General features: G+C 45.3%; 1 protein-coding gene across 24 annotated transcripts in view; it reads right to left on the bottom strand.

The window, feature by feature from the left end:
* Window positions 1-1,031: 1,031 nt before the first annotated feature.
* KIAA1217 (KIAA1217 ortholog) overlaps window positions 1,032-14,890 on the bottom strand; it is a 372,954-nt gene continuing 359,095 nt past the window's right edge. For 18 of the 24 annotated variants that reach the window (XM_062633607.1, XM_062633605.1, XM_062633609.1 and 15 more), the window contains 6 exons: window positions 13,565-13,719; window positions 12,794-12,940; window positions 9,080-9,199; window positions 3,991-5,679; window positions 3,393-3,515; window positions 1,032-2,662 (listed from right to left, as the gene is read on the bottom strand). In XM_062633607.1, the coding sequence (XP_062489591.1) occupies window positions 2,168-2,662; window positions 3,393-3,515; window positions 3,991-5,679; window positions 9,080-9,199; window positions 12,794-12,940; window positions 13,565-13,719 (2,729 nt within the window). In that variant the 3' untranslated portion in view covers window positions 1,032-2,167. Of the gene's footprint in view, window positions 2,663-3,167; window positions 3,516-3,990; window positions 5,680-9,079; window positions 9,200-12,793; window positions 12,941-13,564; window positions 13,720-14,890 lie in introns of those variants that run through there. The other 6 variants (XM_062633618.1, XM_062633603.1, XM_062633624.1 and 3 more) reach the window with 6 other exon arrangements.

The following is a 14,890-nucleotide window of genomic DNA, read 5'->3' on the forward strand; positions in this document are numbered from 1 at the left end:
GGAGCAGCTTTTGCAGAGCTGCAGAGATCAGGTATTAGCAAGTTCCTGGTTTTCATTAAGTGTTGGATCCCTGGGCGATCTCAGACTGACAGTTTAAGATACAAGGTACAAGATACAAGATGCAGGTTGAATTGTGCATTTGGCTGCGCACTGTGAAGGAGATGCCTCCTGGTGCTCTCTGGATTTACTCTCTGTTGTATGGGGACATGCAATAGCCCTACCTGGTAACAAGATACGGCACTGGATCGGGCCGGTTCCTTTCAGAGCACGGGAGTGATGTACTCGACACTTCAGAAAGTAGAATACACACTTGGAAAGTGGGGGGCGTGCAATGTGGCAGAAGCTTTGGGAGGTTCTTCCCACCTAACTCAGCTGCTCGCACACCGGGCTTCAGAGCCACCGCTTTCCTGCAGCTGGAAGGGTCTGAGAAGTTCCCTTCAGCTGGATAGGGAACTGTTGTCACTCAGTGGTCCAGTGTGAGCGCTCTGCGCTGTGCCTTATGCATTGCTCCATCTTTGGAGCCACCCAGCTTGTCCCAGGCTTGGCTCAAAGTCTGGCACTGGCTCTGCATGTACCTGGGGCCGTCACTGGCATGGCAGGGCCCTGGTGGAATGAGGGTGTGTGTTGTGCTTATGAGGGGTGAGTTCATGTTTATGTCCTTTAGTTACTCCTGGGATGCTCCATCTGAGGGGATCAGCCCTGAAATGACACTTCTAAGACGCTTCCCATTTCACAAGGAGGAATAAAGCAAATACTTGGAGGTGGATGAGGTGGTGGCTCAGACAACCAAAGATTTGAGTGCTTCTGGGTTTGTTTTTTTTTACTAGTTTTCTAACACGGAGTTCCAGCAATTGGCTTTTGTCCAAGTAAATCTGAAAGACCCCATTGTAAAATTAATACTTATGGATGGCTTTAATCTAGGGAAAATAAAGTCATTTTCTCTCCTGCTGGTTTAGTGCTCTCAGGCAAACCAACAGCTCAACAGCTAATCGAGACCATTATAAAAGTTACTAGTGACAAAATACAAAATATATAAGCATGCAGCCCTTTATTTTTGTAAAGATCTTTGCTCATCATAGTTCTGTATATTACATTATGGTGTTATACAAATAAATTTATTTACAAAACCAGGAGCTATGCAAGCTTCTTGCTTTGTTTTTTTTCCTATTTGATTGATACCCATCTTTTTCAACCCTTCCCCATATATATTTTTAAGCATGCATAAAAATTAACTTTGGTGTGGTAAAACTACTCTATGTGCCCAGCCACATACAGTATTTATAGATATTTATAGATATGTACAAAAGTTTGCCAGTATACAGAACAGTACTGAAGTGTACATTGTAAAATCCACAATGCGGTACATTAATGGGCTACCAGGTCTCAGTAAAAGAAACCGGAAGGAAAAGGGTGGATTTAGCTAAGGAAAAAGAAAAGAGTAATCAGCAACTACCTCTATGTGTGAAACAATTTATTATTATTATTATTTTTTTCCTGGCTGGCAAATTCTTAAATATAATCTGAATGGCAGTGCAATAGGTTGAGTTGCCTCATACACACTCAGACCAGTCCGGTCCTGTGTCTTGTGTAGAGGTTTACTGTCCAGCATACTCCTTTCAAATGTACATTACAATAGTATCAAAATGTTTTGGCAAAAAGATCTCGAAAGGAACCATGACATTTGTTGACAAAAATAGAAATCTGTAACAAAGCTAAATAACACCAAAATAAAAGAAAAATAGTTTAGTTTCAGTTTTACAGTTGTGTATAATCACACTTTAGTATATCTCTGTTCACTTCTAGTCCCCATAATGAAAAATAGCTTTATACAAAACAACTTACTATATTTTTTTACCCACACATTTCCCCATGCTCGGTACACCGCCGTGCACACGCAGTCAAGCTCACTCACACACCTTCACACGTCACTGTAAGAGGTGCTGCCTATAGGAAGGAAACGCTCTTTTATCATTACAACGGTAAGAGAGTTTTCCAAAAAGCTCCACTCTATCCTAGTGTAGTAACTCAGTGTTTAGCACGTGATTAGTATTAAGCCTCCAGCAATACAGCAAAACGGTTACATTCTCTGGTTAATAATATTGGCTGCGGGTTCTTTGAAACTGAACAAAAAGCCTTGGTGAGCTCGCAGGCGGGCTGTGCTCAGCCTTTAGGATGGCTCCTTGGCCGTGGATGGGGTGGACTTGCCGGCATTTCCGTTCTGTGCCTTGTAGCTGGTGAAGCTAGGTGTGTGGATTGTCCTGATGCTCTTCATACCTTGGCTGAGGGAAGTGAGAGAGGTAGAGGAGGGGGGGGAGGCAGAGGAGGAAGGAGGGGGAGCCCGGCCGTTCTGAGTCTGTAGTGAGAACGAGGGATGGTGACCTTTCCCTGGGTAAGTGGGGCTCTGGAACTTGGAGGAGCCGTTAGAGACGGAGGGGATGAGGGAGGTAGAGTAGGTTATGCGACCTGTCTGAGGACCGAGAAGGTTAGAGGAAGGAATGGAGGTTTTAGTGGGTGGGTTAAGAGGGTTAGAGCTGTCACCGCTAGAAGCAGGTGCTGAGCTGCTTTTCCCAGAAGTGGGAGAAAAGGCTGGGATCTTAGAAGCAGGTAAGGTAGGGGAAGTAGCCTTATAGTCCCCACCAGCTTTCTTAGCACTTCCATTAGCCTGCAAATAAAGACGGCAGGAGACAGTTTGTCAGAAAGCCAGTAACATGATAAACCAACAGGACCTGGGAAAATAGCCCTACAGAGAGTAAGAATTAACAGTTCAAGGCCTGAGCTAAGTCTTGCTGCCATGGACTGGACCTGGTAGAAAACCCAAAGTGCCCAACAAGGAGTGCATAGAAAGAGATAAAGAGACAACAAAGCGTTTGTGAGAAGGTGCAACCTAGGGGTTATAGACCGCTCACTACATCGGCCATGCTTCTGGGTTATTAACGTGTGAAGAGACATGTCCGGCCGCAGGGTTAATGTGCATCTACTGCCACCTATTACGCCAGTGGGTTAGTGTCCAGGGGCTCCTGTAAAGACTCTCTGAACAGAAGCATTCCCAGCTCTCCTAAGGAACCGCCGCATTGACCAAAGGGATAGTAAACACGTAGTTGACATCTTAAAATTACAGATGAATACCACAGTTTAAAAACAAACCAAAACAGAAACAAACCAAAAAAGAGAAAACAAAAGAGCAGCAGGTGTTTTATTGCAGACATGCATGCACAAGCATGGTGAAAAGATCAGTAGATACTGTCATGCCCCCAGGATCCAGGACGTCCAGTTAGACCTCACTCAAAAGTCAGGCTTCCGATATTTGGTATAATCTCAGTCAATTACTGGAGGTTTTAAATAAACAAACAACACCAAATGTCCATCCAAACATGGGTTTAGGGTAAAACTACCTGTCTGTATTGGCGTGGGTCCTGCAGCTTGTGCTGTTTGCCTGCTTTCTCCATGCTTCCTTGCCTGCTTTTTGAAGCCATAGGGACCGGCATCCGGCTTGTCTGGGAGGCAGCGCTGGAGCCCTGTGGAAACGAGTGGAGGGGCAGAGAGGGGAGACAAAGGAGGAGGAGTGATCAGAACCTGTGTGCTTGAGGAGGAGACTGCACACCATGCGCCAAAAACAAAGCCACAGTACTACATGCAGGGAAAGTTCAGGAGCTTCACACCGCAGGTGTTAATTCCCAGAATCAAATGGAGAAAACGGCTCAGCTACTGATCAGCCTGGATTTCATGTCAGTGACGCTTGTCATTTCACACAGCGGATTATTTGGCCCAGCTCCCCGGCATTTGCCCATCACCAATCAGCAGCAAAGATTAAAAACAACAAAATAAAACCAAACGACCAAACCGATGGTCTATTAGCTGTTAGACACCTCGTGGGGAGCCCAAACAAGCCACCTGAAAGGAAGCAAACCAATCACAAGACCCTTGTGTTTAATGGTGATTATTGCAGATTTTAGAAAGCAGCTGGAGGTTTGATTTCTCGGACTTAGGTACCTTACGTGCAGTGGCTGGGATTGACGGAGGGGGCTCTACGCCAGCAAGGCTCTCATCCAGCACTACAAGCTCTCGGAGTGGGGTCTCTGGTACTATCTGGGCAGAGAAGGGGACAGTGCTTCCCTCTGAGCTGAATGTGCTTTCAGGGACAGATTTTGGACTCATTTCACTGATGGTGTTTTCCAGCTGCTTTATGGTCTGCTCAAGGCTGTCTAGTGTTCGGTATGTGCTCTGGCGAATTTCATCCGTCCTAGACAGGGACACCGCAGCTCCCGGGGCTCCCTCGTGCTTCCCAGAAGGACTTTTGTCACTGTCCTCGCCCTGAGACCTGGTGATTTCAAATCTCTTTGCTTCCTTGTGCTGCTTTAGGGTCCCATCTTCCTCCTCCTCTTCATAGACCACAACCTGCAAGGTCTTCTTCCCAGTCTTGGTTCCTGTCCGTATTGCTTGCGTTAGAGCAGCCAGCTGCTTTTTAGGGAATTTGAACTTAAACTTTTTCTTGGAATCCTGCCTGCTTCCAAACTGGTCAGCAGAGTCCGAGCTGGCTTCTGTGCTTAGCCCATAGATCTGGCGGTACTTGTTGAAATTTGTCTTTGTGCCTTCCTCCTCTCCAGGCGGTTTGGTTTCCGTGGAGTCGGAGGAAGACTGAAGGTTAAACACGTACTGCTCATTGAGACAAGGAGCTGCTGAGTACTCTGTGATGGCTTTTCTGTCATTAACTACTGGTGGCTCTTCCTTCTGGCTCTCAGAGATTTCATGTGCTTCATTTTCTTCCTCCTCTTCCTCTTCTATCTTTTCATCTGTCATCATTTTCTCCAGCTCCTCATCGCACTCCTCAAAGATTGTAGAAAGCCTCTTGTACGCTGACCTAATATCCATTGGTTCATCAAAAATGATGATGACGGGTTTTTTGTCCAAACACACCACTGGCTCTTCACTGTCCGTGCTTTCCAGGGTACCCTTCTCCGACACCGCGTCCTTCCTTGCATCAATGTTCACTGTCTGCACATCTCCCCCTTTCCGGCTGACTATGTCGTGAACTTCCCCGCTCGACAGGACCTGGACGGCTGTTTTGGTAATCATGAAGGCGATGTTTTCTGTGGGTGGGTTGTCTTCACTTGGAGAGCTGGCCGGAGGAGAGTCTGCCTCTTCAGTGCTGCTCACGCTGTTACTCCTGCACACTTTGGGTCTTAGCACAACCTGATTGTAGTTGACTGCAGAAGCTTCTTGCTCCTGCGAGGAAGGTTGAGGCCCCGGAGCTTCCTGTGTGTGCCTCATGAGAGGGGCAACGCTGCTGATGGGGATATACTTGCCCGTGCTCTGCAAGGCTTCATCCTGCGGCAGGTCCTGGTGAGCGTCTTGTGAGAGTCTGTAGCTTGGCTTTTGTTTTCCAGTTTCAACAGCTGGGAAATGGGAGCCTAAAATATCTTGAGCCCCTCTCCGTTTGTTATCCTCTGGCAAACTGACGCCAGACAGGCTTGCGTTCATGTTCTGAAGGCTTTTCTTAGAATAGTCTCTACTGTCTACAAACAAACCCTTGCTAAATGTAGGACTGTCATTCATTGAAAAGCCAATTTTACTGTCATCTGTGCTGGATGAATCAGAACCCAATCCTTCTTCAGTTTTCCCTTCCCTCTTCTCTTTAGGATGGTCACTATCTGTGGGAGATCCTGTTGTAGCCCCATACACCTAAGGGGGAAAGTCGGATTACTCAGTTATTCAGGGCTGTCACCTTTACAGGACTTTTTTCTTTTCCCCCAAAATCAATCACCATATTCTCAGGGGAAGCGCAGACCTCATGAACTCACCACTCTGTGTACTGCTGCAGAGGCAGGGCTGAAGTTGGCATCCGATTCCTGCCTGTCTTTGCGCCAAAATTCCAGATTCTGGCAGAGCAGCTTGCAAAGTTACTGCTCTGTGCCCTATGCGTGTGGCCAGCACGGGTTGTCACCTAGGGCTTCTGTTTTAAGCAAGGCCTCCAGAATATGCGAAGGCACCCTCATTACCTTATTTCCAGCACAGAGCTACCTCGACCTGTTCACTTTCCAGCTAAAACCCCCCATATCCCTACTTTGTGTAAGACTGAAGTTGGAAAGATTCACAGCATCTGATTGAGTTCTGCTGGGACACATCAAAGGGAGGCTGATGTGGAAGGGCTGACAGCAGGGCCCTGCAGCTGGCTAGCTCAGCAGAGAGCCAAATGCAAGAGTCTGGCTGGCCTTGAAAGAAAGTTGTGTACTGGCACAAGCTGATTGTCAAGCTCAACACTTTGCTGCTTCTAATGTTGCTCACACCTGAGCAGCAGTGCTCCGTCACAGTTAACAAATAGCATCACAGTCTGTGCGTTGTTTGCAAATCCTTCCTGCAGCTTTAAAGTACTCCTTCAAAATTATTAGTGGCACCCTCCAGCACCCATGGAAGTGCAGAATGAAACATTGAGCTACATTCATTTATAGAAGCAACTCCAAACATCACACAGAGCAGTCATCCACTAGCTCAAAAGTAGCATATTCCCAAAATGATGTCCCCTGGAGATGATGTTTCATAATACCAGGCTTTTCTTTGGGCCTTGGCTTGTTAAGTCATCATCAGGATGAGGGAATGACCTGAAGAGACACCATGCCTACGTATGTATAAGCAAGACAGAAAACTACAGCCAAAAGATGGCTCTCCGAGAAGGAAATGAATCCAGCCTGGAGTGCACGAAGGCATAAGCCAAAAGTATTACTGCTGACATTGCTTGAGACTAGAGGCTGACTTCTAACACACAAATTGTACTTATGTGAGCAGTGAGACATGCAGAAGATCAGTCAGGAGAGTGGCTCTCCCAGCTGAGATGAATGAGTGATGGTACGGAAATCCACAGGTTGGCTGGTGCATGCACTCCCCACGCATACAAAGGTTCACAAAGCAGAGTTTCTACACCTCGTGTGGTATTTTCTTATACGATGTCTGAGGATTTTACAGAGGAAAACTTTACACACAATCAAAATGCAGGAGTGAGAAAGTCAGCAATAGACCAGAGTCACGCTTCATCTCTACAAAGGCTTACACTACCAGTAACATGGCTGTGCAGCTGCTCCAGATACCTTGACATCCCTCGTATTTCTAACTAAGGAGGAGCCATCGCACAAACCGGCCACAAGCAGTGAGGCATCAGTGGGCAGGCAGCCGCTCTCTGCACTTCATGCTGAGAGCTGGGATCAGAGCAAAACACCAGGGCTTGTGATCACCTCAGGCCCAGACTTGCTAAGTGGTAAACAAACAACTCCCAGTCCTGCTACATGTCCAAGCGCCCAGAATTAGTCCAGGACATTTAATGACACCTGCTGCCTGTGGATATGCTCGCTCAGTGACTGAGTTCCCATTGCTCTGTATCTTTATTAGCCAGTTTTCTGTCCAAGCACCAGTGCCCCATCACGTAGGATCATGGCTTATTTTAGCAACTGCTGCCATTCTACTAAAAAAATAAAAACACAACAAAATCCATTTCCTGTATGAGTTTATCATGACCATAAGGCTCCATATTTAAAGGCAACAAACACTCCGTCACATCAGATGACAAAAACATATCCCATCATTAATCTTAGTTTCCTGTACTCCGTGTTATTCACAGAAATAGCAGTTTATAGCAATTACTTGGCAGCACCTTTCGAAGAAACATTTGTGCTGCAGGATGTGTAGTGTCCTGAGCAGTGACCCAGGTTTTGGTGAAACAGTCTGATCTTCTCATTCTGACACCAGTGGTAACGAGGATGAATAGGGGTAGGTATTCACACTTCTTTTCCCCTCCATAACGCTGTTTGTTAAACACTCCACAACAAAGCAATTTTTTCCCTTTTACTCATACCCTTGAACTTGCACCCTCTCCCAGCCAGGTGTTTACAGCTTTAGACCAAAGCTGCTGCTTGGGCAGCTCCAAGCCAAGTCCCTGTGTGCAATGCCCTGTCCTGGCAGCAGTACCTTCTGGCAGAGATACAGATTTGGATGCTAAAAACAGACCAGACACCACCATCTAGGTGTCACCTTGTGCTTTATAGCTGCAGTGCCCCGTGCAGATGCAGCTCACTGTGGTTAGGGCAGCTGAGGTTTTCTCTGCCTTGGAGACCTGGCAAAGCCATTTTCTCTCTCCCTGCCTCACCTTCTCTCCTCTCCCTGCCTCACCTTCTCTTAAATGAAATTAAAGTGCAATGTCTCGTATAAAATTCTTGGGAAGCTACTCATGATGCTACATCAGAGAAGGTGTTGCTGCTATTTCTGACCTGCAAACACACACAAAATGCCTAAAAAATTAAAATGCTGTGCCTGCATGACCGCCTAAACCCAGCAATGATTCAATTCATTATTCTTAAACTTTAAAAAAGAGGTGTGTAAAGGCAGAAACATCTGTCATTTTCTTCATCCTGCACACTGGCTGCCCACTAAGACCAATCAATCAACTCAATTGGCAACTCCAGTCCAGACACAGCTGTGAAATTCACCCCAACTTGGCTCTAGCCCCAGACATGTGGCAACTCTTTTAAGTGTCATGACTGAAGAGTGAATATTGGGCATTAACCTTCAGAGTGAGGACAAATTCAGCCCATTCACCTTGACTCTGTCTTCCAATAAACTGAACGTGACTTCTCAATATCTAGTAACTATTTATGGGACCAAAAAATTAAACAAAATAAAGCAGAAATTCTCTAAAGTGGCTCTTGAGACCGAGAGGAACCAGTAGTTCTCCGCAAGACAAGAACATGCCTTAGGAGAGATGCTTCATCATCCATTGTCAGAACAGCACTGGAAGAATGTTCTCAGGAGTATGAGCATCTCTTTGGCAGAAACTGATGGATCCTCTTTTAATTGTGATTTCACAGCATCATATAACTTCATGCAACCATTGTTCAACTGCTGATGAGACACATAATGCAGACCGATATAATGTTCCTTATGGGCATTTCTGAGCCATACTGAGATAAAAGGAAGAAAACCACTGGGCAGTGGTGGGTGGGGTTAGAGAGAACAGGACACGAGATATAAGATTAGTTTTGAAGAAAAGAAGGTTATGCCAAGACTGGGTGGCATGTTTACAAATGCCACTTGTTACCTTCTTTTCCTTGTGATGCATTAAAGTCCCAGGCCTTATGTCTTTAACATGTGTATCATTTCTGGACTGTTCAGCATGACTGTTTGAGTTTACATCCATAAAAGAGCACTTCTGGAAAGCCTAGGAAATAAATACTGCAGGTTATCAGGAGACCAAGAGCTTTTACACAGGAATCTCTGGAGATGACCAACTACAAAGAGAGCATTTATTTTTAACATTCACAGCTCAATAATACTATCTACAAGCTCATGAAATAATAGAGATTTTAGAGTATCAGACTAAGAGAAACAGGGCATCCCTGCCAGTCTGCCAAGGTTGCACTTTAACTCATCACATTGACCTCAACACTCCCTGAAGGGAGATGAGCTTGATTTCTACTTTTACAGATGAGGAGATGAAGGCATACAGAGGTGATACAAACTTATCCAAACTCCGGACTTGTGACAATACCTACTGCCTAGTAGCTGATAATCATGGAAGAGCTACATTAACTCCACTTATCCTCACACAAACCGCCTTTGACTTGGACACGTGTCTTTGCCACAGTCTTCTGTAACACGTCAGATGCTGACAGTCCCAGCATATGGGCTTGTGGACCACGGTACCCCAGGGCACAGCCTGGACTTTTCATCCCTTCATCTTGCTATCTTCTTTCCATTTCTTTTGGGTTTATCTATCCAACTGGCTCCCACATCCAGAGGAGAAGAACTATGAGTGCCACCAGTGTGTAGTGCTGGCTGCAAGTGTGCATCACTGGCATTTCTGCAGGCCTGTACTGGCATGGTCTGCCTTTGGTGAGATGTACAGGCAGGACACATCTGCCAGCCAGAGGAATGAGGGAGGAGCGCTTACAGGAGTCACACTGTGACATGCAAGATGATTATATTCTTATATCAGGTATTAGGGAAATGATTTAATTCCTGGCAACTCTCATTAAATTAATAGCCCTGATTACAAGTTAGAATCAGGCCTGTTCTTTAACTATTATACTCATATATATTGCATTTTTATGCAAAACCAGAAAAGCAACAATCATGAAAAAAATCCTGTGCAAAAAATGAGGGTGTAGTTCCTTCTGCTTTTCCATTACATCCTATTTGTATACACTTACAGACCAGAGTACCTAAGATGACAGGGAACTATTAGAAAAAGTACTCTAGCTCCTCATAATACAAGATCATAGAATCATAGACTGGCTTGGGTTGGAAAGTACCTTAAGATCACCTAGTTCCAACCCCCCCGCCATAGGCAGAAACACCTCACCCTAGACCATGTCTCTGAAGGCTCTGTCAACCTGGCCTTGAACACTGCCAAGGATGAGCATTTATCACTTCTTTGTGCAACCTGCTCCAGTGCCTCACCACCCTCATAGTAAGGTACAGACTTTCTGCAGCTTAGCCATGTATGAGACCAGTGATGTGTTTCTGAGTTACACATGCCAAAGGCATCCTTAAAGTCCTTTAGACTTTAAGTGACAAAGAATACACTATTTCCCTTGGTAATTTGTTTATTTATCACCTTTGCTCAGCAATATCTATGACAGTGTCCAAATACAGTTTACACTACAGCAGCTGATTACTGATTATTATTATTATTAAGCCCTTTTCTGCTAGATTAAAAAGGTACTTCCCGTGAAGGTACCTCCATATTTTATTCAAGCGTCTTCTGAACTTTCACATTCTTAACAGCCTTTTCAAATGGGACATGCATGCACACTTAGTCATGGATGCAGCAGCCCAGTGCTGATCTCACTGATCCTGTACTCAGAGATAAAAACACTCCCTCTTCTCACATCTAACCCAAAGCAGACGCTAACTTGTTACTGCAACTCCTATTTCTTTCCAAGACACGCAGTTGTGGTCTGGCCTATATTTTGTTGTTCTGCATGTGGACTTTGTATTTCAGTGAATGTATTACTACCATTAAGTGATTGCTATCATCTCCCTGCTCTCATACTTTACTAGTTTAAATTAAACTGATATAAACAGTAAGGATTTGAAACTTATTTCCAGGCTGTTGATGAAAATACAGTGACACTGGGCCTGTAGCTGATTCCTATGGGACCTGACTAAATACCTGCACCAAGAGCAGCATTTTCAGAGTCAGACAGCTCTCAATTGTCCTATGATAGGTTTTGGGTTATTTATACTCTGTGATGCCAGATTTTTATCAGAATGTTGTATAATATTTGATTAAATGAACGACTTCCTTACAAAAATGTTTATAGGGATACAATTCACTTTAAGCAGTCAAACCTGTTGCCTGATCAGAGAGTGTTTGCTTTGACAGATCTGTGTTCCATTACATTGTGTTTACGAGAATAACTATTCACACCTGTCCTTCAGTTCTTCACTGATGGAATCCCATAAGTGATTTTCCATTATCCTGCCTGTGACTGGTATCAGACTAATGAGCCTCTTGCTCCTGGATCAAGTAGCTTGCCCTTTCTAAAACATGGTACTCCGTCAACCTTCTAAAGTATACCTGCTATTTTGGTATTGGTTTAAAAAGAGCATTGCTTGTGTCCAAAAGTAGTGTAGCTCATTCCTTACTGAGCTACCTTAGCTCCACTCAGCCCCTCGTTTCCAGACCTTAACCTCCGCTTCACTGTCACCAGTTGCAATGCAACCAGGTTGCTTTCTGAGAGACAGGAGAGGATGAGACAGTTTCACTGTCCCCAGCTCTCCTGTTGCTCTAGCTATTAACATACAAATGGGGGGATAAGGGTCAAGTGCTGCTCTCGCTCCCTGCAAACCAGCTACTTGAAGGACCGATGGTTGAGAGCTGAGCAAAGGGGCACCCACCACATGTAACAGTTACTAGTGCTTAATATCCATGTCTCCTGTGCTGCACACGCTCCCTAGGCAGCATCAAGCTCTCCTTTTGGCAGCTGGACAGCAGGAATCATCTCGTATCATGTCAATGCTCTGAAACACCCCAGCATCAGAAATTATAGCCAGTTAAGCTGATCCACATCTGATTTCCTCATATGGGCAAGGAAGAGGGCAGAAGGTGCCCCTGGGAAGCTGGAGCTCTCTAATGGTAGGTAAAATAGTTGGCTTTTACTGCAGCATCGCCATCACTGAACTAAATCAGCTTATGCACTATCAAGTGAAGGACCAGCAAGAAAACACTACTTTTATGCCACTGGCAGAATAATGTACCAGTTACACAACAGCGAACAGCAAATGATTCATGTTCAAACACTTTGAGAAACATTGGACCCTAGCACAGAACAAGTGAGCACAGCCCTCCAGGAGAAGACCCCATATTCTCTGTTCCCACCAATGTTAACACAAATGATGGGCTCTCAACACCTGGCATGAAGCAAGAAATGCTAGGCCAGGGACAGCCACACCAGATGATAGATGCACACCAGTATTTTAATGTCCCACCTATGTGTGTAAGATCCTGCAGTGACGGCCACTGCATTCTTGGTCACTCTCTCAGCTCCAGACCTCTTGAACAAAATCTGGGGGGTGCTTACAGAATGTGCACCTCCCAGTGCAATGAAGTGGGATCATGTGAAACTGGCAGATCTAGTTTCCTTCATGCTCTGAGCTAGAAATTGTGCTGAGGCCTTGAAGTGATATTAGGTACAAATGATTTCATGTCTTCCTGCCTCCATCGCGGGAGCACTGGAAATACATGATCCTTAATGTCCTTTCCAACCCAAACCACTCTATGATTCTCTGTGCAGCCCAGAAGGCATACCTGTAATTCTGCCATTATTTTATCTCCTTCTTCTTCCTCTTCATCTTTTGCAGCTGATGCTACAGCATGCCCTGTGCTCCGAGACAATGCCTGATCCTCTTTGGGAGCTTTGGGTTGTGCTATTTGCCCAATGTCTTCACTGCATTCCTACAAGGGGATGAGAAAGCACAGACAGACAACAGGCTTGAGCCCTCCTGACGCAAGCGAATGCAGGAAAATTCAACACTACTGCAATTCACCCATTGCAATGTCCCTCTTCCTTTTTAAGAAGACTGCTACTTCATCAGTTTAAAACCAACCAGTATTGCTGATGGGATAGGATGTTCACAGATTAAAAGGCTTCCTATCCTGGACTTCCCTCTGCTTGGTTCAGAGAACAGAACAGATGGGGAAAGGAAGCCCACAGAAACTAATTCGCAGCATTTCTGTTAAAACGCTCTCAAATCTGAGCTGATTATCCCCATCTGTATAAGGCATGCTTTTTTTGTTTTTAATCTTCTTACCACTCCAAATGAAAGCAGCCTGTGGCTTGCCTTCTACACTGCTAGGAGATATGAGCAGCAAGACTCCTGTAAACAGAACTAATAAAACCTCACTTGCTCATTTGGCCTAACAGCAGTTTTTCCTGGTAAGCAGTTTCAGTATCTCTCCAGGATGTAAGCTCTGTCTCAACTTATTTTGTGGTTTGCAGACACAGCCCAAGCCTGGGAATGTGTCTCTGTGCCAGCCACTCATCAACAGTGTGATTGCCTAGAGTCTGAATCATCAAACCTTGCCAGCAGCAGCTTCTTTTCTGGGTGCATAGATGACATCTCCTGATCTCGTTGTGGTTAGTCCTGACCCTGGCAGGTAACTGCGCCGTGGAGGTGGAGGAGGTGGAGACTTGGTCAGCCTGTCATTATCCTGCTCTCCATCAGGAACTTCTTCTGCAAGTAAACAGAGCAGCACAAAGTGAGCACAGGTGAAGGAGGGGGGTAAGTATTTGCATCCCTGCCTCAACTGTAAAGGAGAAAAATGTCTTAAAGGGTCCAGATTCTGAATATATATGAATAGAAACACATTTTGGCTTCAAGTGGAACTGCCTCAAGTGAAAGTGAACAGTGCTGCACTTGTACAAAGGAACTGGGGTCACTTCACCCAGAAAACTTCAGCAAAACTGTCTTCCATACCCCCGTGACTTGGTTTCAGCCCTTGGTGTTAAAGTGTGATAGCTGAGCGCACATTTGTAAATCAATCCCTTGCAAAGAAGTATGTAAAGTACAGGTCCAGCTGGGTACTTGGTTACAAACAGTACTCCACAGTCTCCTTTGAAAGCGTGGCAACAAACCTAGGCACCAAATGCGGAGGCCGCCCATTGCTGTCAGCAATTCTGAAGCACCCAGCACACACTGCTCTGCCTGGGAGGTGCTGCCAGCAAATTGCTAAGAAAGGAGCTGAGGAGTTTTGTCCATCCTATAGCTGGACAAAACTAGCTAAATTCACATAAAGGCTGAAAGGGAAAATGTGAACACTGCTATAGAGATGCCACCTCTGAAGTTCATAGTCCTCTTGCCCCAGAGCAGGGCAGGGGAACACCAGGGGCAACTGCACTTTCTCCTCTCCTAAGACAGCATTTATTTTCACTTTACTTACTACTAACTATTCCAGGAATGCACAGTTTTGCCTTTGAATTGCAATATAAGAGGCCTACATATATTTTGCTAGCCTGTGAAGATTCAAATACCAAATACAGCAGCTGAGCAGAACCAGCCCTTGCTTTCTGAGGAGACTCTTCCCAGGGAATACCAGTTTCTCAAACTGTCACCTCCCTGCACACACACGACGCTTCCCATACAGCTGCCACTTTCTCTTCCCAGTGTCACTGGATGGCATTTTTACCAGAAGCAGCATTACCCTGCTCATGACCTGTCCTTTTGTACTTCTGGTCACAGGCCAAGCATCACACATGGCAACAGCCACCATTTTCACACTGCTGTTTCCAATGTTTGTTTTCAAGAGCAAGAGAACGACCTTTCTGCAGCTACTCAGTGTTACATAAACAGCTGGAACAAATATAATCCAGAACGATAAAACCTCCTGCTTTTGTGATTACCCAGC

Source organism: Pezoporus occidentalis, unplaced genomic scaffold (genome assembly GCF_034315485.1).
Source record: "Pezoporus occidentalis ecotype Australia unplaced genomic scaffold, CSIRO_AGI_Poc_V1 ctg40, whole genome shotgun sequence".
NCBI classification, from domain to species: domain Eukaryota; kingdom Metazoa; phylum Chordata; class Aves; order Psittaciformes; family Psittacidae; genus Pezoporus; species Pezoporus occidentalis.